Source organism: Balaenoptera physalus, assembly GCF_965194825.1.
Source record: "Balaenoptera physalus genome assembly, chromosome: 2".
Classification (NCBI taxonomy): Eukaryota; Metazoa; Chordata; class Mammalia; order Artiodactyla; family Balaenopteridae; genus Balaenoptera; species Balaenoptera physalus.
The window spans coordinates 161,518,437-161,542,613 of record NC_138883.1 but is presented as its reverse complement, the minus strand read 5'-3'; the positions used below and the strand labels follow the sequence as shown (position 1 = coordinate 161,542,613).

General features: G+C 47.5%; 3 protein-coding genes across 4 annotated transcripts in view; 2 read left to right on the top strand and 1 right to left on the bottom strand.

Moving 5' to 3' along the window:
* Positions 1 to 3,405, top strand: part of CREM (cAMP responsive element modulator) — a 100,177-nt gene extending 96,772 nt beyond the window's left edge. The window contains exon 11 of the mRNA XM_082449853.1: positions 3,040 to 3,405. Within this exon, the coding sequence (XP_082305979.1) occupies positions 3,040 to 3,071 (32 nt within the window). The 3' untranslated portion in view covers positions 3,072 to 3,405. The remainder of the gene's footprint in view (positions 1 to 3,039) is intronic.
* Positions 3,406 to 3,767: 362 nt separating this feature from the next.
* LOC309655002 (uncharacterized protein) lies at positions 3,768 to 11,336 on the bottom strand. Its single transcript, XM_082449879.1, has 3 exons — positions 10,773 to 11,336; positions 9,056 to 9,251; positions 3,768 to 6,655 (listed from the first exon to the last, which is right to left on the bottom strand). The coding sequence occupies exons 1-3, from the start codon at positions 11,161 to 11,163 to the stop codon at positions 6,613 to 6,615; spliced, it is 630 nt and encodes a 209-aa protein (XP_082306005.1). The 5' UTR covers positions 11,164 to 11,336; the 3' UTR covers positions 3,768 to 6,612.
* The window catches only part of CCNY (cyclin Y), a 122,356-nt gene continuing 109,296 nt past the window's right edge, over positions 11,118 to 24,177 (top strand). Inside the window, exon 1 of one of the 2 annotated variants that reach the window (XM_082449863.1) lies at positions 11,118 to 11,487. In XM_082449863.1, the coding sequence (XP_082305989.1) occupies positions 11,334 to 11,487 (154 nt within the window). In that variant the 5' untranslated portion in view covers positions 11,118 to 11,333. The remainder of the gene's footprint in view (positions 11,488 to 24,177) is intronic. The other variant, XM_082449862.1, reaches the window with a different exon arrangement.

Here is a 24,177-nt window from a genome sequence, read left to right as displayed (position 1 = left end):
GTGTAAGACTACCCCACAGTTCTAGGTCAGAGTCCCTTATTATCTGGGGACCAATCAGTGAAAATTGTCAACATGAATACATGAAACTCCAATCAAAGAGTAATATCAAATCCTGGCCAGATCAGGATTAGGTTTAGCTGCATATAACTTAGGAGTTCAAAATAACAGTGGCTTATGGTATATCTCTTTTCTTTTTTCAGAAAATAAATTTATTTATTTATTTTTGGCTGCGTTGGGTCTTCGTTGCTGCGTGCAGGCTTTCTCTAGTTGCGGTGAGCGGGGGCTACTCTTCATTGTGGTGCGTGGGCCTCTCATTGTGGTGGCTTCTCTTGTTGCAGAGCACGGGCTCTAGGCGTGCAGGCTTCAGTAGTTGTGGTGCATGGGCTTAGTTGCTCCACGGAATGTGGGATCTCCCCGGACCAGGGCTCCTTCCCAACAGTGGCTTATATAACAGTTTACTTCTCTCATGCAAAAGAGCACAGGGACATGATCTTAGGTCAAGGCTTCCCTCTTTAAGGCCACCTGGTACTTAAAAGTGCATTCTCTAGAATTCCAGCCCCATTCCAAAAAGAAAAAAAGGAGGGAGCCTTTTCAGAGCACTTTCCTGGAAGATTCCACTCACATCTTTGGCTGGACTTGGTCGCGTGGCCAGCTGTGGGCTCTGAGGTGGGCAGACTGTGTTCCTCACAAGGTGAAGGGCCCTGTACTAAGGGAGACGGGAGAACGGACACTGGGTAGGGATGCAGCCTCTCCCAACCTGACCTACGCCTGACTTTGTGAGGTGCTGGAATCTGCCTTGTCCAGAGGACATCCTAATTCTCAGACATCACACATACACTTACCATTTTTATTCTTGGTGAGTAGGAGGGATAAAGAAGATAGTTTGGCAAGAGAGAGACTGGACTCCTTAAGGCTGGTTAGCCTGGGGACAGATGAATTTTCAGTGGTGAGGAAGACAGATAAATCAGTTCCCACGTGGGCCTTCGCCCATACCCAGAGACTATGGCTGTCCCTGCTTCATTATTTATCCCATAAACACAGGTTTTGCTCACGGATAGGAACTATGTGGCACGGTGCTGTCTTCTCCCTCTCCTTTCCTCACTGCAGCGTTCTTCTCTGCTGAGTGGGAGCATGACCTCAGAATCTGGCAGATGTTTCTGGTCCAAAAGGCTTGGCATTAGTGTTTCAGTCTACTAGCCATCTTTAATTGCTTATGGGAGTTTTCACTCTGAGAGGGTCTCTGGATATAATTCTTTACTTCATAGGAATAAATCTCTCATAGTGGAATTTTAGGTGTATCCACAGGCAATAAAAGTATTCAGACTTTACCACTAAGTGACTGCAATCACGTAACATGTTCTAAACCTGTTCTTTTGACTGTTTACCTTACTGGACTATGAGTTTCTCTAGGGTGAGAGCTATATTTTATCCATTTTTTTGCATCCCCAAGGTCCCTGGCTTGGTACTTTCAAGAAATATTCTATTGATAAATGAATCACTTATGTTGGTCAAAGTCAAGTTGCTATCAGAGTCAATACTTCCCCATAGCTGGTTACCACTGAGTATTCTGGGGGCCTAATTTGGGGGCGGGGTCATTGGAGAATAAGGTGGTGACAGGAAGAGCACTGGTGGCACAGTAAAGGGTCTTGGTTACTCCACATCTGCCTTACAAATGTCAGAGTGACTGGCACAGGAAACTGGCGACCAGGTGATAAAGGAAGAGCAGATATAGTGTGAGCAGGTATTTGGTCCGAGCTTTTAGCCATTTTCCTTCTTTTGACCAAAGGTCCATTTCCTGAGTTAACTGGGCTCAGTGTTTTCTATCTTCTAGGAGATGACTCAGGGAGTTGTGCAAGTGATTGGTTCATATTTCAAGGATATGAGTATGGCTGAAGAGACTGTAATTACGCTCTCCCTGATTCAATCAAGCTAGCCTATTCTCACTGATTTGTTTTTATAAGTAGATATTTATAAATTGTTTAAGCTAATAGTCATATTGCTGATGTTTTAAATACTGTGATTCATTTCAAAACCTTCTTAAAAAAAAAAGCTGCCATAGCTAAAAAGTTTGAAGAGCACTGACTTCGCTATTCACCCAAGTTCCAAATGCACCTCTCTACAACAACCAAAACCTTATATAGCGATTATGGAGGAGAGGAAGAAAAATAATTCCCCAATGCTTCTTTCTGCTCAAAGAGCAGGGTGTGATTGAGTCGATCCAGCTGGATGTTTTCTAAGAAGGCTGAGTGTTCGAGCACGGGGTCTCAGGCCGCAGTGCTCACCTTCCCTCTCCCCTTCCAGCCCCAAACCTGGGCTAGATCCATACTGAGGAAGTGTCCCTACATTCAGAATCCCAAGTAATACATCATGGTAGATACTGTGGCTAAAGGCACAAGTTTTTTCTGAATAATGCTTCTCTTCAACCTTGTTGCCTTTGGTCGGGAGGGCTGGACCCACAGAAATAACAAGGCTCCCCTCTCTTCAAGTCTAGAACTAGTCCTAAGCAGTCACTCCCAAACTCCTTCAAAAAGAAAGAAGACAAGCCAGACTCACTACAGTGAGTCTCTTTTCTACTCAAAACGTCTGCAGATTCCTTCCCTCATTATTCCAATCTGCTTCCCGGCTCTCCTCTGGTTCAGTGATTCCTGGAGTGGGGGCAGGAAGGTGGGGTGGATGCAGCTAAGAGGAGACCTCATGGACTAGATCCCCACTTAGGCCATTTCTCAGTAGTCTGACATTCCACAGGTTTAATTATCAGAATTCAAGTGTCTATTTGTAAAATGGGGAATAATAGGGTGGGCTTGCTTGTGAAAAAAAATTAGTTATCTGGCAGGTGTTCAAGAAATGACACCTTTCATTACCATCTTGGCATCCCACTGCTTCTGCAGCCTTTCCTAAAGTGTCACTGTGTGTCAAGCAGGAGGCATCTCTGCCTGGAGGATTTTGACGTGTGTGTGCTTGTGTTTTGGCAGGGGTGGGGTGGGGTTGACACCCTGGTAAATTACTGGCAAGGCTTTTGTACTTATCTTTCTTCTCCAGGTCTGCTGACCAGAAGTCATATTCCTGAATAAGCCCAACAGGTGCAATCCTAAAGGGAATAAGGTGGGAACATCAAAGGGGGGGGGGGAGTGCAGAAAAGTCCCTGCAGACCAGTAGCTATCCATCCTTTGGCAACAGTCTGTGGCTACCCTGCCCCCTCCTCCAGATGCTTTTCTCGGTTAACACTGCCATCTAGTTCTGCCAATGACCTGTCAGCACGAGAAGCTTGCAGACAGTCATGCTGTCTCCTAAGTGCCATTCTGTGTCTCCTTGTAAGCCCTTCAAACCGTATCATTAATATTATAATTGTTATGATTAAATAAAAATTTAATGTGCCTGCATGGATATGCTGCACACGTATGGTAATGACTGGATGTTTCCTTTCATACGACACTCAAATCACAAAACAGCAATCAGAACAGACAATACGGTAACCCCCTCCCAATTTTCAGCCATCTTACCCATGCACTGTAGCCCTGAAAATCTGAATATTCACTGACTTACAATTATGTTACAAGCTTTCCTGGGAAGCAAGAAGGTCAGAACTGCCTTAATAAAGAGAATCATTTCATCTTCTTGCTACCTACCCACCTCTTTGGGGCCGCAGTTCTTTAGAACTTTCCTTCCTCATCTCCTCGGTATCAGCATTTTGCTATCAGTTATATTCCAAGTGTTACCAACCTGCGCCCTTGGACTCTTTAATCAATAGAAATTGACAAGAGGCCAGATGAGAATTTCAGACGTGGCTTTATGGGGGCTTGTGCTGCAGCATAAGGAAGTGAAAGCAAGCACCAGGTGTCCTTGCCCACTCCTTCACAAAGAGCTCCCTGGGTCCTTTGATGGGGTGACAGTGGGGGTGCATCTGCAGGCCAGACAGGGGGCATGGCTTAGGCAGTTTGTCCATCCTTCTTGGCAGTGCCATATACAGAGATCATGTGCAGTTTCCCACTTTCTGTGCTGGCACCTCAAAATGGCAGACTTGCTCGTTACCACCACCAGGAAGGTTGTGTAGTGGTCAACATGGCCCCTACTGCACAGGCATGAGGTTGTTTTTAATCACTTGTGGTTGATTCACGGCCTTCAGCATCCTGTTGCTTAAGGAAGCTTTACCCCTTGGTCCGTTTATGGTTGCCAGCTTCCTGTTGTTCAAGGAGGCACTGTCCAGGTGCAAGTGTCCTGGTAGATGACCCTAGGTCCCAGCCGATCTCATTCTCCCTTGAGGGATTCTATACCCATTATTCTTTTTTAAATTTACTTATTTTATTTATTTATTTTTGGCTGCGTTGGGTCTTCATTGCTGTGCACAGGCTTTCTCTAGTTGCAGTGAGTGGGGGCTACTCTCTGTTGTGGTGTGCGGGCTTCTCATTGCAGTGGCTTGTCTTGTTGCAGAGCACAGGCTCTAGGCACATAGGCTTCGGTAGTTGTGGCACGCGGGCTCAGTAGTTGTGGCTTGCGGGCTCTAGCACGCAGGCTCAGTAGTCGTGGTGCACAGGCTTAGTTGCTCCGTGGCATGTGGGATCTTCCCAGACCAGGGCTCGAACCTGTGTCCCCTGCGTTGGCAGGCGGATTCTTAACCACTATGCCACCAGGGAAGCCCTACACCCATTATTCTTAAGGGTCAAGGGGCCAAATGTCTCTTCTTCTGGAGCTACTTCCTGCTGAACAGGGGCCACAGACCCTAGCCTACCCTAGAGGTGTAGAAGTCCCTTGATGACTGTTCCAAGGACATACAGGGACACGGGTCACCTTCTAATGGAACGGGTTGAAATCCTTGGGCCACCATGAGCCTCACTTGGAACTGTTGAAGCCTGGAAGACATAAATCTAACTAAAAGATTAAACAGGCAGGGTCTGAATAATAACAAAAGAACTACTGCCACTAGAGGGCCCAGGAGATGCAGGAACCAAGTAATGCCAGGGATGTAACCTTTAACTGAGTCCCATATAGTTTGGGCAGTGGGGTAGCTGAACCCATGTAACCATTTAGCTTGTTCATAAATTTCCTGAATATTTAGTTCAACTTCCCCCAAGTTGTTGATGTATGTACTGCAAGTTTTGTTAATTACTGCATAGACACCCTCTTGTTCAGCCAGAAGATAATCCAGGGTTAACCTATTGTCAAACACAACATCGTCTAAGGAATCTAGGGACTCCTGGAGGCCCCTTAAAGGCATCACCATTTTTTTTTTTGGGCTGCGCCGAGTGAGGTTTTCGGGACCTTAGTTCCGAGACCAGGGATTGAACCTGTGCCCTCGGCAATGAAATCACCGAGTCCTAACCACTAGGGAATTCCCATCACCAGTTTTTGAGGCCAGGTTCTCTATGGCCTGTGTGAGGTTTCTTAAGGTTGTTTTGTGATAGGGAAAAACGCCCCAGGGGCGGCCACACCTATGGCCACCCCAATTCCTGCCAGGATTAGTCTCAGTGCCCAGCTATGTCTGTTTTGAGAGGTGGCATTATTATACATGGTGGCACCTTGTCCCTTAGGGCCCAGTCGTCCCAAAGTGCATTCTCCCCGGAAGTGAACATTGTCTAAGCATGGATAGGCCATTGCTCGGAGAGGCCAGGAGAAGGAGGAATTTGGGTTCCCTTCGAAGGGTAGTTTATTTTGCGGTGGACCACAGAGGAACAGATGTCCAGCGGGGGTGCAAGCCTGGCGGGGTGAAGTGGAATTAAACCATCGACGTAAAAGGGAACCCCAGCTAGGTGCATTATTGCATCTGGGGGACAGGGGCCCTCCGTCTAGTGGTCCTCCATCTAGTTCTGAGTTTTCCTCTATTCCCTCCTCATCACTGAAGGCAGATGGGGTCTGATAGGTGAGCCTCCAGGAAGGGGCTGCTGTTCCCTTCCAGTGCTTACAAGAGCTGTTGGGTTGGGTCCCTGGGGAGAGCAGAGATGGGTCCACACACCAATGAGTCTGGTTAGGAGTGCATGAGGAGCTTGAAGTGGAAAATGACATAGGATAAATAGAGAGTGAGCTTCCCGTATCAGTAAGGCAGGTATCTGTCTGGCAGGGGCAACAGGGTTTTCCTTGCCCTGTGCAGAGAAGGGGCCGCTTGATCCAGAGACGGGTTTGGTTCCAAGGGTCTGTAAGCTCTACACACCCGATATCATCATGATCTTCGAGTTCCACTATTAGAAGCGGTGTGCTCCTAATGGGTTCAGAAGTCAGGATGAGATTAATGTCCTCATCTACAGGCACAAACCGGAGCCGAGAAACCCCCTCTTGTGCGAGGGGATGACAGATCCAACAGTTAGAGAGATTATTTCCTGAGGCCAAAATGCTGGAATGGTTGATGACTGAGTTTTCTCTCCAGTTTCCCCTTCCCTTATTATTTTCTCCCCAGCCCCTCTTTAGGAGAAGGGCCAAGAGAAGTACCCACATTTTCCACTCTGTCATTGGTTCTGGTCTTCTAGACCCAGGAGGGACAAAAGAGTTGCTTTTTCAGTGGGGGTGGTTGAGCAAACCGGCAAGATGTGAGCAAAAATATAACAAAGTAAGCAAACAGGAGTCCAGCCTACCACATCACCCTTTACTCATCTGTTAGTGGTGCTTGGTTTTTGAATAAGTATCTCAGGTCTTCCACTGGCTCACAGGCGTATTCTTCTGTTGTGGCCTGTGGGGTTTTTGGAGGCAAGAGTTTTAATCTAGATAAATGTACCCAACTAGGTATTCCTTGAAGTTTAATGGCAGTGAGGGTGGCTAAAATTACTCTACAGGGGCCCTTTCATTTTGGTAATAGTTCATCTCCAGGGGATCCCTCCTTCCAAGTTTTAAGAAGAACTTGGTCCCCGAAGTTAATTTGTGGAGGGGCTGCCCCTTCTGTTGTATCCCTAGTGGGACCTGGCAGTGCCTTCTTGGCTTAGTCCAAGATTGCCTTTTGGACCTGTCCCAGGTTAATAACACATTGTAGCCTCTGGCTCACTTCCTCATACCAGTGGTAAGGAAGGGCCTCTCATAGGTCACTTCAAATGGTCTAAGCTTCAGGAGACTCCTGGGGGCTATGTGAACCCTGAGGAGTGCAATAGGAAGCAGGGCTCATGAATCTCTTGGCAAAGTTTTGTTAAGGTTTTCTTTAAAGTATGGTTCATTTTGTCTACTTTTCCTGAAGATTGGAGGTGCCAAGAGGCGTGGAGATTATAGCTAATTCCCAAGGCGGTCGATAGGCCTTGGGTGATCTTTGCTATGAGGGAGGGCCCATTATCACTCTGGAGGGATTTTAGAAGCCCAAACCGAGGAATCGTCTCTTTAAGAGGGACTTACAGACTTCAGTGGCCTTTTCAGATTGAGTGGGGAAGGCTTCCACCCATCCTATAAAAGTACTGACAGACACAGGAAGATATTTATATCCTGACTGTGGGGGCATTTGGGTGAAGTTTAATTGTCAATCTTCCCCCAGGTATGTCCCACGGGGTTGAAGTGGCTTGAGTAATGAAGGAGGGATTGGATGGGCTTGCGGATTATTATGGGCACACAAATCACAGGCAAGGGTCACTCGTTTTATTGTTCCTTTAAGTCCCTTTCCTGATAAGGTCCTTTGTATCAAGTCCCATAGTGTATTCCTCCCACAGGGGGTGGCACCATGTAAAACCTTAATGAGCCTCCTTTCTTGGGCCCCAGGGATAAGAAACTTGTCATCCTTTATATACCAGCCTGTGCTTTCTTTCTTATAGCCCCATTTTTCAGCATTCTCTTGTTCCTGTGGGGAATACTGGGGCAGGCCAGGGAGTTCAGGGGGGCCAATCCCTAGGGCCATGCTTTGGTCAGGCTCTTGCGACTGAACTGCCTGTTTTGTGGCCTGATCAGCTTTGTTATTTCCTTGGCTTATAAAGGACCCGTCCTTCTGATGGCCCTTACAGTGAATTACTGCCACCTGGGTCAGGAGCTGCACTGCTTCTAAAAGAGCCAAGATTAAATCTTTAGGTTTTATGGAAGAATTTCTAGCAGTTAACATTCCTCTCTCTCTCCAAATGGCAGCATGAGCGTGTAGCACATGGAATCCATATTTAGAATCAGTAAAAATATTTTTCTGGGCTGAAGTCTGGGGTGGTGGGGCCTTGGCTTCTATGATTTCATTTAAGCTAACTATAGCATCCTGCCATTCGGATTCCCATCTCTATAAAACTACTCCCATCAGTGAACCGTTCAGCCTCAGGGTTGTCAAGGGGTTCATCTAGAAGACTGGATCTGCTGGAATAAGTTTGTTCTATTGTCTGTGTACACTGATGCAATAAATCTCCATTTTCAACAGCTGTGAGAAGAGTTGCTGGGTTTAAGGCTTGACACACCTTTAAAGTAATATCGGGGGTACCCATTAGGAGAGCCTGATATTTTGCTAACCTTCCCCCGGTTAACCAATGGTGTCCTTTGGCTTCTAACACAGATTGCACCTGATGAAGAGTTGATGCATCTAGGTATTGTCCCATGGTGAGCTCAGAAGGCTCATTGACCAGTAGGGCCGTGGCTGCTACCGCCTGTAGGCAGCTGGGGCATCTCGGGGCTACTGAGTCCAGTTGTTTTGAAAAGTAAACCACTGGCCTTTGATCTGCTCCCAGCTTTTGGGTCAGGACTCCTAGTGCTATCCCTGACCTCTCATCGATAGGGTGAAGGGTTTGTCTAAATTTGGAAGCCCTAGTGCTGGTTCCCTACTCAACTCAATCTTTAGAGTCTCAAAGTCCCACTGGTGGTCCCTACTCCATTAGAGGGGTTCCCTTTCTTCTGCCTTTAGAGCTTCCTATAGGGGTTTGACTATAAGGCCATAATCTGGAATTTAGATACGGCAGAACCCAGCCATTCTGAGAAAGCCTCGGAGTTGTCTCTTTGTGGTTGGTGATGGTAATGCATTAATGGCTGTTTTCTGATTTATGGCCAGGGCTCATGCGATGGGGGTCAAAACAAGCCCTAAATATTGAACCTCTTGCTGTGAAATCTGAGTCTTTGTTGGGGAGACTTTATATCCCCTTTCTGCCAGGAAATTTAGGACCTTAACGGTATTCTGATCTGAATCTTTCTTTACCTATTTATTAATAGGTCATCAACATACTGTAACAGAGTTCCATTTTTCAGGCTCAGTTCCCTCAGTTCTTTTGCTAACGCATTTCCAAAAAGACAGCAGCTGTCCTGAAGACCCTGTGGAAGCACTGTCCAAGTGTAGTGAATAGCTTCCCGGGTGTCAAGTTCCTTCCATTCAAAGGCAAAAAGGTACTGGGAGTCTGGATGTAGGGGGATACAGAAAAATACATCCTTGAGGTCTAACAGAGAGAAGTATTGAGCATCCCCTGGCATTTAAGTACGGTGTACAGGTTTGGCACCATTGGGTGAATGGGATGGATGACTGCCTCATGCACCGCTTGTAAGTCTTGCACAAACCGGTATCCCCATATCCCCGGGAGGCTTTTGGACAGGGAGAATTAGAGAAGGGGACTAGCAGGGCCGAATGAGCCCAGGTTCTAGGAATTTGGTGAGCAGCGGTTGGCCCCCATCCCCACCCCTTCCCCTGCCTCAAGACCTCAGGCTTTAAAGGACAGTGCCTCTGCCAAGGGTATTTTTCCCCAGGCTTTTCCTCTATTTCTATTGGGGGAACATGCTTTGCCTTTCCTGGTATCAATATGTCCCAAATCACAGGATCTACCTGTTCCCTAATTTCTTGGGGACTATTTTTATGACCAACAGGCGGGTCATCTGGGGCTACTAACAGGTGCATTCTCTATTCCGATTTTCTGCCTTCTGGGACCGCACCCTGTTCTAAGAGTACTAGCTCCCAGTTTATTCAGCCAATCTCTGCTGAGGAGGGGGAGGCCATTCCAGCACATACAAAAAGGAAAGAGTGATGATACCAGAATCGACCTCACAGGTAAGGGGGTGGGATGTAAATCGTCCTACCTTTGGCCGCCCATCAATCCTCGTTACAGTACAGTCATGGTTGCAGAGGGGACCAGCAGGCCAACTCAGGACAAGGACACCCACCACTTAACCCAACAAATGGCAATAATACAGTTCAGAGCACGGAACTTTTTAAAATGCGGACTAATAAATGTAATAAACATTACTGAGAGACAGAGGGGGAGCACAAGTTAAAAAAAGGTTAAAGTCGTCCAGAATTAGACAAAATCATGTTTACACTGCCTTTGGCAAGATTACACACATTGCTGATGCTGGGTATTAGTTCCCTTACTTCCCAGTTAGTACCTGCGTCCGTCACTAACACTTCGTGTCTCTGTATCTCAGTTTCCTCATATGGAAAATGGGTTGCGCCAGGTTTCTCCTGTTCAAAGCATTCTGTCCCCGCGTCTCCCCTCAGCACGCCTCCCCTGGCCACCTGGAAAGCGTGGGAGGGTTGTTTCTGCCGCCTTACTTTGTCCCCCCGACAGGCGAGGGTGCAGCGATGCACTGGGGGTGGCGGGGCGGGGAACACCCTCCAGAGTCCCCAAATGCACGGCCCACGACGAGGTCGGGTGAACAGGAGAGCAGGCACTACTGAACGGATCTGACGGTAACCTGCGGGGAGCGCGGCGCCGCCCTGGCCCAAGGTGCGTTCCGGGCAGACGATAGGCGGCTCAGGACAGGAGAGCGCTTCCACTCTGCCCAGCTGCCTCTCAGCGCATAAAGAAGAAAAAAAGCCCCTCACCCCGCTCCACCCCACCGCCCCCGCTCAGCCCGGAGCCGCCCCACGGCTCCCGCCCCGCGGCCCCCGCCCCGCGGCCCCCGCCCCGCGGCCCAGGCGCCGCACGCACCTCTCTTCCCCGCACCGGTCCCTCGCGACGCAGCCGCGCTGCCCGCGCCCGCTGGAGGGCCCCCTCCTCGGTCGCGCATCCGCTTCCAGGGCAGAGGGCGGGGCGGTGCCGGGGGGCGGAGCGCGGAGAGCGCGGAGGGCGGGGCCGGGGGGGCCGGGCCCAGCGTCCCCGCGGCCGCCCACGCCCAGGCCTGGCGCTGCTCCTCCCGGCTGCCAGCGTTCCCACCGCCCACGGCCGCCCGCGTTCCCGCCGCCCGCGTCCGCCCCGCGTCCCCGAGTCCTCGCGTCCCCGCATCCCGAGCGGCCGCGCCCCCTGAACCGGAACCGCTTGCGGCCGCCGGCGCGGAGCCGGACCGACCGGGTAGCGGAGGCGGCTGCGCGGCGCCCGCCATGGCGGCGGCGGGGTGAGCCGGGCCGGGCGGCCGCAGTCGCGCGGGCGCGGGCGCTCCTCCGCCGCGGACAGGCCGCCGGGCCGGGCGAGGGGAGCCGGGCCGCCCATGGCGAGGCCGCGCCGCCGCCGCCGCTGCTGACCCGGGGCCGCGCTGGGGCCGGGGCGCCCGCCATGGGGAACACCGCCTCGTGCTGCGTGTCGTCCAGCCCCAAGCTCCGCAGGAATGCCCACTCGCGGCTGGAGTCCTGCCGGCCCGACGCCGACCTGAGCCGCGAGGACACGGGCTGCAACCTGCAGCACATCAGCGACCGGGAGAACATCGACGGTGAGGCGGGCGGGCGGGGGTCCCTCCGATCCCTCCGACGCCCCGCGCCGCCTGAGCGCGCGCCCCGCACCCCGCCCGGCGGCCGTTGCTCTCGGCCCTTCCCCGCGAGCAGGCCGGGGTCTTCGCCCCCGAGAGCGGGCCTGGGCGGGGTCCAGGCCGGGCTCCGGCCGTCTGTCCGGCGGAGCCGCCCGTCTAGTTGCGCGCAGAAGGGTGAGGCCGTCCGTCCTCCGAAAGGCGAAGGGTATGGGGACCCTTGGGCAGGCCGAGGACTGGGTGCCTGGGTCAGCTGCCCGGAAACTCGCCAGTTGACCCCACTTGCTGGCCCTCAGCCCATTTCCATAAAAAACTAACCTCCCCAAAACACCACCAACAAAAAGCCTTTTTTTTCGGGGGGGGGTGCTGAGAGATTGCAGTCAGAGAGCTTCACCTGAATGCTTTAAAATTTTTTCTTTACAGTATTATCACAGTGATTCGCAGAGAGCTTTGGAATAAGTCCCCTCGTTTTTGCTTAGGGCTGAATTACAGTCCCGTGAATTTCTGATTGATTTGAATGACTTTTGGTTTGGACTAGTGTTTGTAAAGGAAGTTAAAGGACTGATCGCTGCGCCTAGTAATGGTTGTTTATTTTATTGGTCTTACAGTATCTTTATTAGTACCATCTTATCAGTAAGCTACGTGACTTAATATCTACAGATGGGTAGTTTATGCATCATACAGTTTATAAATTTTCACCTTAAAAATTTGAAATTGGAAATATATTTTTATGACAACTTGACTCTTTTTTTAACCATTGAATCTTTTCACAGTTGATGTGGTTGAACTAATCGGAAAAAATTTTTTGTGTGAATGAATTGGCACAAGTCTATCGTAATTTATTCTTGTCGCTTTTAGGATGGCGCATTCCATCTAGTGTGCAAAGCCAAATTTAAACTCTACCAAAGGGAAGAATTTTCTCATTGTTTGGCCTCACTTAATTTCTTCTAAATAGTAAATTCTTCTTTTTAGGACAACAACTTTATTAAATGAGTACCATATGTAAAAGACTAAAACAATGCCTGGTTTATAGTAGGCACTTAGTAAATTAGGGTTCAGTATGACATTTCTAGTGGTGTTATTTTAGACTTCCATTATGTTGACCTACTCTTTAGTTGCCTTTGAACTATAACCGTACTTTTTAAAAAATTTATGCATTTAAAAGCATCTAGCAGGATATTAAGGTCGGTCTGTCGTGATCATTCCTATGGGCTCAAGCACCTGAAAGAAGTGGCCAGCGTGTAATAAACACTTAAGTATTGTGTTTTAAAGGAATGAATGAATGATTTTGTTGTAGAAAATCATCACTTAGTCCTATATAATGTTGGAACGTTGAAGATAATTTCTCCCTTACGTTGTGCCTTAATATCAGGTAGAGGCATTGTGTTTTAAATAATGGATTAAAATAATACAAACAAAAGGAATACTCTCATTTCTTAGACCCAGGCTGCATGTTATTATTGCCTATAGTAAGGAAACAGGAAAATAAAAGTAATTGTAATCAGCTATTCGGCAGTAAGGCTTAGAAGGATTTTGCCAGAAAAAAATAGAGTAGTGTTGTGTTCTTTCATTTGGAAGAAATCTAAGTTTTGGTCTTCATTCGCTTTTGAGAAAACATTTGGAAGAGCAGCAGCTCTTGTTTTGGAGGTTTGGGGTGGTTTGAGAGACTATAGAGCAGGTTAAGAGGATTTCTAATTTGGGCTGTAGATGATTTCTAATCTGGGTTGTAGTGGCTTCTCACCCCAGAACCCAGTTGGTATGAGGCTAGTTTAAACCCAGAAATACTAATTCACTATTTAAACAATGTTCTGTCTGCTACATTCAGTCAATAATACTTGTAGTATTTACCTATTCAGCCATTCTCAACGGTTTCAATTAGAGCAGAAATCTAGGACTGGGCTTTGGCATTAGTACGTGTAAAGCGCTCCAGGTGATTCTAAGATGCAGCCGGGTTGAGAATCGCTGGCTGGGTGAGCCTTGGAAGTGTCACTGTTGTTCAGGGGCATTTTCCGTGGAAATTCATTCTGTCCGAGGCTGGGAGAAGAGAATAGATTTGCTTAAGTTGTAGTGTATAGATGTACATATATATTTGTATTTTAACTTCTGATTGTTAGATGATTAGTAAACATGTAAAAACTGCATCTCAGGAGTTCTTGATTTTAGTAGGTAACAAAAGCTGAAGTGCCTAAGTACCATATTTCTTATACCCTGAAAGATCTTCCAAACAGCTAGTCTTGGAAGGTTCAGAGAAGTTCATGGAGCTGGGTTAGGTTAGTTTCTTCAGAGCACAAAGATATGAGGTTCATGTTTTCCCTGCCCAAACACAGCAGGTAATGTTTGTAGAATTTCAGTGACTGCCTTAGGCTTCCGTGACGCCCACAGGCAACTTGCCTGCCTTTGTATTTAGTGTACCTTAGTGTTAGGTTATTCCTGTTTTAGAAATTTATATTAGACTCATCAGTTACCCAGGTATTACTCCTGGTAAAATTATTGTGGGATTGAGAAAAAACAAAAACGCTTAGCAACAGTGATGGCAATAAGCACAGCCCTTACATATTGCTTACTCTGTGCTGGATGCCGCTTTAACGCTCGACATCAGCTCATTCATTTAGTCGTCACAGTAACCCTGGGGGTAATATTATCCTTACTTTAAGACCAAGAAATGAGACAGAGAGGAGAAATGACTTGCCCAAAGTCATGGAGCCAGTAAATGACTAGTGGAAACTTTCCATTGTTGCTTGACTAGTCATCAGATATTAACTAAATATTAACTAGTGTGGGGTTGCCTTCTGGGGTAGGCTGTGTGTCACTGCGTTGTATCCATGGTTTCTCTGGGAAGGACTTCCTCCATCTGTAACATGCTGGACTTACCTGATTAGATTATTTTTGTGGGAGGAGAAGAAGAGGAATGGACTAAAGAGAATTTAAAATTCGGTGAGACCAAATAAATCAGGATAATTGTAACATCTGTACCAGAGTGTCAGTTTGGGTTGACAAACTCAAACCTCAAAGTGACTGGGAGCCACTTCATCCAGGGATCAGCTGTCATCCTTGACAATCCAATAGCTCCCTCATCTCATATCCAGTCTGCTAGGAAGGCATGACTCTCTACCTTCAAAATATATCCAGAATCTGACCGCTTCTTAAAACCTCTCCTGCGTAGCAATCTAAGCAGCCTGACTGGTCTCCCTGCTTCTCCCCTTACCCACCACAGTCTGTTCTCAACACTGCAGCTGTGCTGAGATCCTTTTCAGAACTTTAACACATCACTCCTCTGCTCAAAAAGCTGCAGCGACTCCTTATGTCACATGGAGTAAAAGCCTTACCGTGAACTTGACAGTGGAGTCCTTCCAGTAGTCTCCAAGGCCCTTTGTGATCTGCCTGCCCTCCTCAATCACTAGCTGTTTCCAGCCACACTGGCCTCCTTCAGTGCTGTTCCATGAACACACCAGACATGCTGTCACTCCAGGACCTCTGCTCTGTCCCTCTGCCTGGAATGCTCTTCTCCGTGTGTCCTCTTGGCCAGCCCCCTCACCACCTTCAGTCTTAGTTCAAGCCTCACTTTTTCAGTGAGGCCTTCCCAATCACCCCGCTTTAACGTTCCTCTGGTTACCCCATCAGCAATCCTAATATAAATTTTGTGCAGTATGATTTCTTAATTGCATGTCACCTGTAGTACATTGTATACACATATATGTATATATTGTAATAATATTTCTACTCTAGCATATAAGTTCTACTAGAACATTTTTGTTTTGTTCATTGATGTAACTTTAGTGCTTACAGTAGTGTCTGATACCTTGAAGACCCGCTTTAAATATTTGTTGAATGAATGAGTGAAGCCAGCCACTGAAGGACATCAGAGTCAGAGCATCAGTGTGTGTATTTATTGAGTGAGAGGAAGCAGAAGGAAGTAGGGAATGAATAAGGCTTGTAATAATGAAAGCAGAGTGGATGTGAAACTTTTTGGTTGGTTTGCGTTTTAACCTGAGAGGTAAGCAGATAAGGTGATATCCTGAAAATGAAACTGAAGAAAGATTTCAAAGCATAACAAAAGAAAAAAACACACCCAAACTGAAAGGAAACCAATGGCTAGTGGAAATCTCTTTAACAGCGTGATATGTTTAGTCTTATTTCAGATGTCTCTTCAGATGAATGGCTTTAGCTGTGGTCTCACGTCCTTAAGGATCAAAGTGAGACTCAAATGCTTATAAATCAAAAAACACTAGATAAACAAATGTGATTATGAACATAGCCATTCATGTGACTTTCTTGGATTAAACTTGAAATGTGTTCTGGGATATACGGCACTGGTATCTGAACCTCCCGGGCCAGGGAAGCTGGAAGCTTGAGGTGCTTCCCCAGGCTCGGCAGGGTAGCTGGGGAAGCCCACTGCTGTAAGGGTGGGGCGGCAAGAGAGCTGGTAACAGACCTAAATGCCTGTTTGGAGCAGGAGCTTGGACTCCTGCCGTTGGTGTCTGCGCTGTCTGCAGCCTATGGAAATTGATGTCTTCTGCGTTCTTTTTCTCGAGTCTCGGCCCCACTTTAACCTTTCCAGCCTGACGGGCAAAACCATGCCTGTAGACTTTGCTTCCAGCCTAAAATTTATTAGCAGTGCTGCCTGCAAGGTTTGTGAAGATGTTCTGACCAAGTGTGGGCTGATTGCATACAGTGGTGGCTCCATGGAGCAACGATTGTGGCCCCCTGACCTCCACTCCACTCACTTATTTTCCTCCCTAATTTAGAATCAGGGAGTCATTTGCTCCCATCCCCTCACTTTACGGATGAGGAAGCTGAATCTTGGAGAGGTGCAGTCTCTTGCGCAGGTCCTGCAGATCTTGGAAGAGGGTAGTGAATCTCTTCACATCTTTCTCCTCATTTTACAGGAGAGGTAATTGAGCCTGAAAAGTTAAGAAATTTGCTCAAGTTTCCACAGCTAGTTAGTGGCAGAGTTGGGGTCCAATCTATCCTTACTTGCTAGAGCGTCACACCTCAACTACCCTGTGATAGCTACTTAGGGAGGGAGTGATCTGTGCCTGGCCCATGCCTCTCTTGTTTTCAGAGGTTCAGTTGTTGCCTGTGTGCTTTTGGCTAGCAATACTTTGTGAATAGGAGTTTTACTTTTCTGCTCCTTTTAGGGAGGAGTGAAGATTAAATAATTTTTTGGAATTGTAGATTTTCTCACCCTTTTCTACAAAGCTGATTGTTTCTATCGTCTTAAGGAGATGAATTTTTTTCACATTTCTGGCTAGATGAAACTAACAACACAAAGATTAAATCCATTCCTATCCAGGAAAGGGCAGAACCAAAAGGAAATATATAATGAGAGGCAAGCCACGTGAGCAGCTTTGAAATCCTGTTTTAATCACGCAGAGTCAGAGATTTAGTTCCAAGCATATAGTGTTGGACTTACCTTTAAGGAAGCAGTGTTTGGTATTTTTCACAAGAGAGCAATTCACAGTATCATGCTTGTCATACTTCAAAGTACAGATCCTTTAATGATTCAACATCTAGGCGCCCAGGGTAAGTCTGTGGCACCAACAGTTGATGTTAGAGCCTCTCGTGCTTTCAGTATCATTTTCAGCTGGTAGCTGGAAGGAGGGAGAGAGCTCACTCTCCCTGCAGCCTTTCGCGTCATCATGAAATGTTGAGTTTGTTGCTGGGAGTCTTGGGTAGGAGATCATTTCCTCTCTGTGCTCCGAGACTCACTGTTGTCCTAGCCTACCTTTCCTGAAGAATGAGAGAAGGCTCTTCCCAGGGGGTTTACAGAATGTGCCTCTGGGTCTGTGAAGTTGATGGAGGGCAAAAAGCGGGAGCCCAGTAATCAGGAGGTCTGTGCTCCGGACGTGGCTCTGCCTTTGCTGCGGGGCCTCTGTGCTACTGAGCCACTTTCCTCTCTGCTTAAAGAAGGGTGCTTAAAAGTACTGCCTTGAGGGCTTCCCTGGTGACGCAGTCGTTAAGAATCCGCCTGCCAATGTAGGGGACACGGGTTCGAACCCTGGTCTGGGAAGATCCCACATGCCGTGGAGCAACTAGGCCCGTGTGCCACAACTACTAGGCCTGCACTCTAGAGCCCATGAGCCACAACTACTGAGCCTCTGCGCCTAGAGCCCGTGCCCTGAAGCAAGAGAAGCCACCGCAGTGAGAAGCCCACGCACTGCAACAAAGAGCAGCCCCCCTCATCGCAACTAGAGAAAGCCCGCGCACAGCAACGAAGACCCAACGCAGCCCAAAATAAATAAATAAATTTATTAAAAAAAAAAACTGCCTTGACATATGACCCAAGGGACCTAAAATGAGACTAAAATGCTTAATAAACCAGAAAGTACTAGATGCATGTATGTCATTATGAACATGGCGCTCATGTTGATTTTCTTGGATTAAATATGCAGTGTGCTGCAAGAGCTACAGCAACCTGTGTTTGAACTTTCCATAGACAGAGAAGCCAGAAGCCGAGGGGCTCATCCGACCAACATATCAAGCATTCAAGGTAGTACTGGAAGGATAAGTGGAATTTTAGAGCTGGGTGGGATGAGGTTATGCAGAGTTCTGTGACCTTTGAGTGGAAGCTTGCTGGCAGTAGAATTTGGAATAGAAATCATCCTCTTTCTAGCATTTATTGCCCTTCTGGGTTGCGTCTTTCCAAAGTCATACCATGATGCCACGCAGTGAAAGTGGGATGAGTATTTGAGACAGCTTCCCCGACTCCTGGGGATGCCCGGTCCCCCCAGCCAGCCAGCCGGTTGGCTGGCTGCCCGCGGAGCCGGGTTCCTGGGAACGTCAGCCTGTGCCCTGACAGAGAGGGTAAGGCCAGGGATTTAAAAAAAAAAATTCTTCAAAGAATAAGGTTTTTGAGGCATGCGTACAGGTGCTTTATTGTATTAAAATACTGCTTTAAATAAAGAGGAATTGATGGGCTGAAAAATAAGCTCAGGAAGCCCTGCGCGAGTTTTTTTGGGGCAGTTTGTGCCCATCTTTTTCAAGGAAGAATCTGACTGCCTGGGTCCACAGCTGCAGAGAGGCCAGAGGAGACCTCGCCCTCTGTTCCCTTTCTCAGCTGCTTGTGCTGCTGGTAGCTGTTTCGTATGGCTCCCTTCCTTTGCTTCTTCTAGGGGCTTCTTTTGCTCTCTGCCAGCTTGGAAAAAAGGGTGTGCTGAAGCTAAAATCGAGCGTGGTTGGTCTGACAGCTGACAAATTGGCAGGCTTCTCAGTCGGCAAGGTTTTGCCTAGAAAGTCTCTTCGTGACTCTGAGAAGAGAGATCATCTCAGGGACGGTCAGTTCCAAATTGCTACATTCTGGGCTTCTCTGTTGCCTTGCTGGGGAGGTTACACTTAAATACTGGAGTGGAAAACCTTGAAATCCTTTATTCTTCGCCTTTGTCAGAATATTGACATTCTATACAACAGTTTTGACTTGATGAAACTTTGTTTTTTTATTTGTTTTTCATATGGCTCAAAAATTGGACTGAAAAGGAGTTCTAAAATATTTGGGCAATGGTAACATCTCTGGGATAAGTGTCTAGACTCCTGTGGTTATCCTACTTTGGTTAAAAAAAAAAATTTCAACCTGATTTCATTATTTGGTAGACACATTACCTAACATGTAATTTTAATTCCTGGGTCATTCTTTTGTGGTCTTTGTCCCCTATTCGGGCTGTATAGTGGGGGCTCACTGAGTGTGATAGATGTGAGTGCCATGCTCAGCAGAGATGTACCAGCCTCCGCAGACATGTCAGCTGGCTCCTGGTACTGAGAGAAATACAGCTGGAGTACACTAAAGATAATTGTTAGCAACTGCAGTTACATCCTTGCCAGATTGCTTCGTGAGCTTTACAGAAATCTTAGTTGGATGGTGAAATGCAAGTCACTTCTATTTTGGACACCTCCGATTATAGACCTTGTGTCTCTGAGGAGGATGAATAGGAAATACTCTGCATGGGAGTTCACATGTAATATAGCTGTGTGTTGCAACACTGTGTAGTGTTTGAAATATTTTGTAAGCAGGTTTTCTTGTGGATGGGTGATTCTGTTCCTGGTGGGGAAAGAGAAGCTATTAAAGATATTGTGATTATATTTGATAAACTCTTGTCTCACTCTGCAAATTTAGCATTAATCAGGGGAATTAGTGCATGGATGGATAGGTTAAGAGGTCTGTCCTTCACCTCAAGAAAAGGTTTCACTCCACATTTAGAATTCTGTCCAGGAATGAACCTTGACTTAGGATACTAGCTGATGACAGCTATTGAATTAAGTGTAATCGCAGTTGTCCTTTGAACTATCTCTGGTTTTTAGATGTGGATCTACATTTTGTATAGTTGCTTACGAGTCCAGGTTTTAGGGCTCCCTGTGTGTCCTGCCGAAATCTAGGATGAGAGTCGAAGTTGTGATGCTGTGTTTAAATTCAGCTTCAAAAATTTCGAACTCACACATTCATCAAGCAGTGCTTCATTTATAGGGAGCATTACTTTTGTCAGTTTATGTGGATAATCTTTTTTTTTCCCCCTCAAGCTGTGTGTAAGTGATGGGCTGTTATTTTAATGTGTAGTTCTTGTTACTCCTTTGCTTGAAAGGCATTGGTAAACAGGGTTTCTACAGAATTGGAGATTGCCTTCTGTCTTCGAGAGCTAAAGCCAATGAAGAGGGACGTATTATTGTTCATTCACTTTAATGTTAGCATACATTTGACTCTTTTCTATAGGTAAATCTAATGTCTGATTTTCTGTGTCTTGCATTTTGTCGGAAGTCTGGAGGAAGCATAGCAAAGCTGCCTTTCAGAAGGGTGACTTGAAGTATCAACCGCACAGCCCTGAACTGGAGGAGGAGAGCACGGGTCCTTGCTGTGCACGCCGTTCTCTTCTGTGGAGGCTGGTGGTTCTGTCTGAGCCCTGCACCCGGGTGCAGGCCCCGTGCGCTGTGTAGCGTCTCCTCCGCAGCGGGAGGGACGCTGCTTAGTTGCTGGCTTTGCAGCTGTTGGTGGCCCCTGGGTTTGGGGAGTGCAGGACGTGAACAGAGCGTGTGCGGAGGGGCTGCGGCGGCCTCGAGGAGGTGGGGGTGGGAGGGGGGGACGGCCCTGTGCAAGACCCCTGGGCGGGCACAGCCCCACGAGTGGTCAGTGCCTTTGCTTCTGGGCCACGTTGGGTGCCTCACGCCCTTGAGAATGACTGGGGCTGGACGGTGCGCTGGGCTGTGGTTTTCAGTGTCAGTGGGGATGGCCTGCTGGGGAGAGGCCCTGTGGGCTTCCGGTGTGGGACCAGGAGACACTGGACGACTGGACCTCATCGTTGCCTCTCATTTAACCAAGAATGTTCTGGGGGGAGCCTTTGTTGAAGCCTAAGTTGGGTGTTTGGAAAATGGAAGTTATTCTTGTGTCTGGGGTAAAATGGCACTGTGACAGGAGCAGAGGGAAGGATGGAGGGAGCCGAGGACGGAGTGTGAGGACAAGAGAAGAGTGGGTGGAGCCGGGTGAGCATGGGCCGCAGCCTGCGAGGGGGCAGCGCCATCTCCCCTTTGTCTCGGTTCTGCACGTTTGTCACCGTCCGAGGCCACGGGCAGGCATGCTGGGCTCCAGGGGCACCGTGTGAACAACCCCGCTGTTTCCCCACAGGGCTGCTTTCTGTGCTCATTTGGACTCCTTAGAATGGGCACGTGCTCTGAGGTAGGGCTACTCGTGGTACTGTGGACAGAAACATGTGCCCTTGACTCTGAGCTGATGGGGCCATGGTGTTCTGGGTGCACCTGGAAGGTGTGTGATTCCTTTGCTCAAATTAAAAAGTCATGCGTTTGTCTTCCGTATGCCTTCTCCTTTTTTTCTTCCCCTTTCTTTTTTCCCTTTTTAGTGCAATACTGAGAGGCATGGTACATTTTTCTTTTAGCCAGCAGTTTTATTTTTTACTTCAACTTTAAAATCAGCTAGTTTTTTTGTGTGGGTTTTTCATATTTTATTAGTACTCACAGTGGGCTTTCCTTTGAGAGTCTGTTTTGAGGAGGAATATAAAGATGGTCTGTTTGAGTTGGTAAAGCTCTGATCTGTTTTCTGACGTCGCTTTGGCTTGGTTTGAGTGCTCAGTGCAGTTTTGTATTTTTGTGGACCTTTTCAAATCTCATCACTGCAGCTGGGTGACCTGGCTTCCTGAGGCAGGTGGTGGGTGAACAGAAAAGGTGTTTGATTCAGGGTCTGGTATTCAAGGTCATGCTTAATAGAAAACTTGGGGGGAAACCCCTCTGGGTGTCGTATCTGTGTTGCACTGTTATACTCTTAAGGAAAAAAGTTTGGGGATGAACAGGTCATTTGATTTCAAGACTTGATTTGATTTGAGGTTTAGAAATTCAAGTCTTGATTTGTAGCTTGCCTAGGTGAAGAAAGCTCAAAAAAATGTGGTGATGCTGTATTCCTGACAATTAAACCTTGCCTCTATGAATATTTGAACCCAAAATGTCAATCCCTTAGTTGTAAAATTACCTATAAAGATAGAAATGGAAGTGGCTCCTGAAGCTGAAGAGGTTCCTCCAGAGCCTGAGAGTTGAAGGTGCACAGTCAACGCCTGCGGTGCCCGTGTAGCACAGACCGCTGATTAGGAAGCGTCCCCGTTGTCCAGGTGCAGCCGTTGATTAGCGAGGTGGTCAGCAGCCTTGCTGCGGAGCTCAGAGGGAAGCCGGCTGCCTGGGCCTCGACGGCAGAATTAAAAAGGCTCCCGGCAGAAAGATGGGAGGACAGAGCATTGGGGCTGGCCCTGCTTCCGGGGCTGCCTGTCCACGTGCGCGCGGAGCCCTGTAGCAGCGCTGCTTGCAGTTACAAGGACGAGCCCCTCCTGGTCCGCGTAGCACATCTGGACGTGACACGGAGATGAGCCATGCAGAGGCAGCCAGACCTTGGTCATTTTCTCTCTGTTCCTTCTGTATTCTGAGGCCCTCTGAAGTGACCTTCAGTATTGTTTTTAGAGTGAATCTGAAGTTTAACCAGGCCCAGTATATGCCTGTGTGCATGAAATAAGAGGTCTTTCAGGGAAGGAAGGTCTGGCTTTACCCAAGCGAAGTGTGTCATAGTTCTTTCAGCTGCTTTTGTGGGCAGGCTGTCTAGAGAATCTGTTTGCACAAGAAGAAATACGACAAAATGTCTTCTGTACCACTTAAGGTAGGGGTGCTTAGCAGTTCGTGGGGACCAGGAATGTAACTTGAGACAGAAGATTATGATTATAGAATATTTTAAGTACTTTTGTTTTAAGCATATAAAACAAAACCGTGGGACACGATGAACAGAAGTGCTTCTTATTAGGTGCCCTTACGAGACCTCTTTTGGTGAACAGGTAACCAGTATATAAAGGGGTATCCAATATGAATTTGAATCCTATTTTCTTAGTAAACAGCAGTGCTCCTCTTGAAGGTCTTCAGCCCAACAGTTTTTAGGGCCATTGCTCGTTATGCGCTTTGGCCAGGTAGGCGTGATCACTGATACCTGTGTTGGCCATGTTGTTTGGTTTGCTCCTGAGGGTGTACGTAATTTACCTGATTTTCAGGTATTATTATAAGACACTTGGGGTATGATGTCTTGGCCTTCATTTCACTTGTTTTGTTCCGGGAAGTCTACCGAGAATACAGCGTTCCCAGTACCGTTTTTATTTGAAATGACGGTTATTGCTGAGCGTGGGATCAGTTTGTAGGATGACTGTGGCTGCAAAACTAATCAGAAAGCTTTTTTTTTTTTTTTTCCTTTTTTTCTCCAGAGTTCAGAAGTGGTGACAGTTGTTTAGTTTGGAATTCTCATTGTAGATAAAAGAGGCCACATAAGCAGAATGCTAATGCTGTGAGGAACTAGACAAGCTGAGAAGTTAGGGGGGCTTCCTTTCCTTTTAAACTAACATGTCTAGCAAGTGGTAAATTCCTTGTGAGAAGTATTTCTAGAATGTGTTGTCTTCAGCCACGGAGAAGCAGGAGTTGGAGAGAAAATGGAATTCAGCAGCAAGTGTTGGCCGAGAGACGTCTGTTTTCCATCACTTGCAGGGGGAACTCGTGGTGCCTGTGATGACTGGGCTCAGAGCCCTGGCTATCGCGGGCAGTGCTATGCTGGCATTTTGCATACGAGCGGGAATTTGATGCCCCCTGTTGGAGGTTAAGGTTCAGTTCTTCTACCGGTCAACAAATATTGGTCAATCCAAGTACTAATCAGTTCCAGGCTCCCCACTGGATGCTGGGAATGCAAAGATCAATGTAGCTTGGACTTTGCCCTTAAGGACCTAATGATCCTTTAAGGGAGACAGATATGCAGATAAGTGATTACAATACCATATACAGAGGTAGAAGGGAGGCTGAAATGATGATCTCTGTCCTAGGTGGTGAGGGGATGTGGTCAGGGAAGGCTTTGCCAAGACAGCCTGGTGCTGAGGGCAAGAGGAGTGGGAGTGGGGAAGGGGCGGGAAAGGGTGCAGGGAAACTGCTTCAGAAAGATCCTGCGTGCATTGGGGCATAACTTCGTTTTGAAGTCAGTAGGTAATGTTGAACCTATCGGTGGCTTAGTCCCCAAACATCTTATTTAATGAATTATGCTCCTTAGGGGGACGTTTGTTCTAAAAGATTTCATAATGGATGGATGTGCATTGGAGAGCAGTTTCTTGAGTATTTTGCATATACTCTGGATTCTGGGAAATGATTACTCAAAGTTGT

Bases quoted from the DNA above. Each gene is read 5' to 3' on its own strand.
- LOC309655002 (XM_082449879.1), bottom strand. From the start codon at position 11,163: ATGGCGGGCGCCGCGCAGCCGCCTCCGCTACCCGGTCGGTCCGGCTCC. The intron at 9,252-10,772 runs GTGCGTGCGGCG...CCCTACATCCAG, and splicing joins GACCGGTGCGGGGAAGAGAG to ACTCCCAGTACCTTTTTGCC. The intron at 6,656-9,055 runs GTAAAGAAAGAT...AAAACCCCACAG, and splicing joins GATGACCTATTAATAAATAG to GCCACAACAGAAGAATACGC.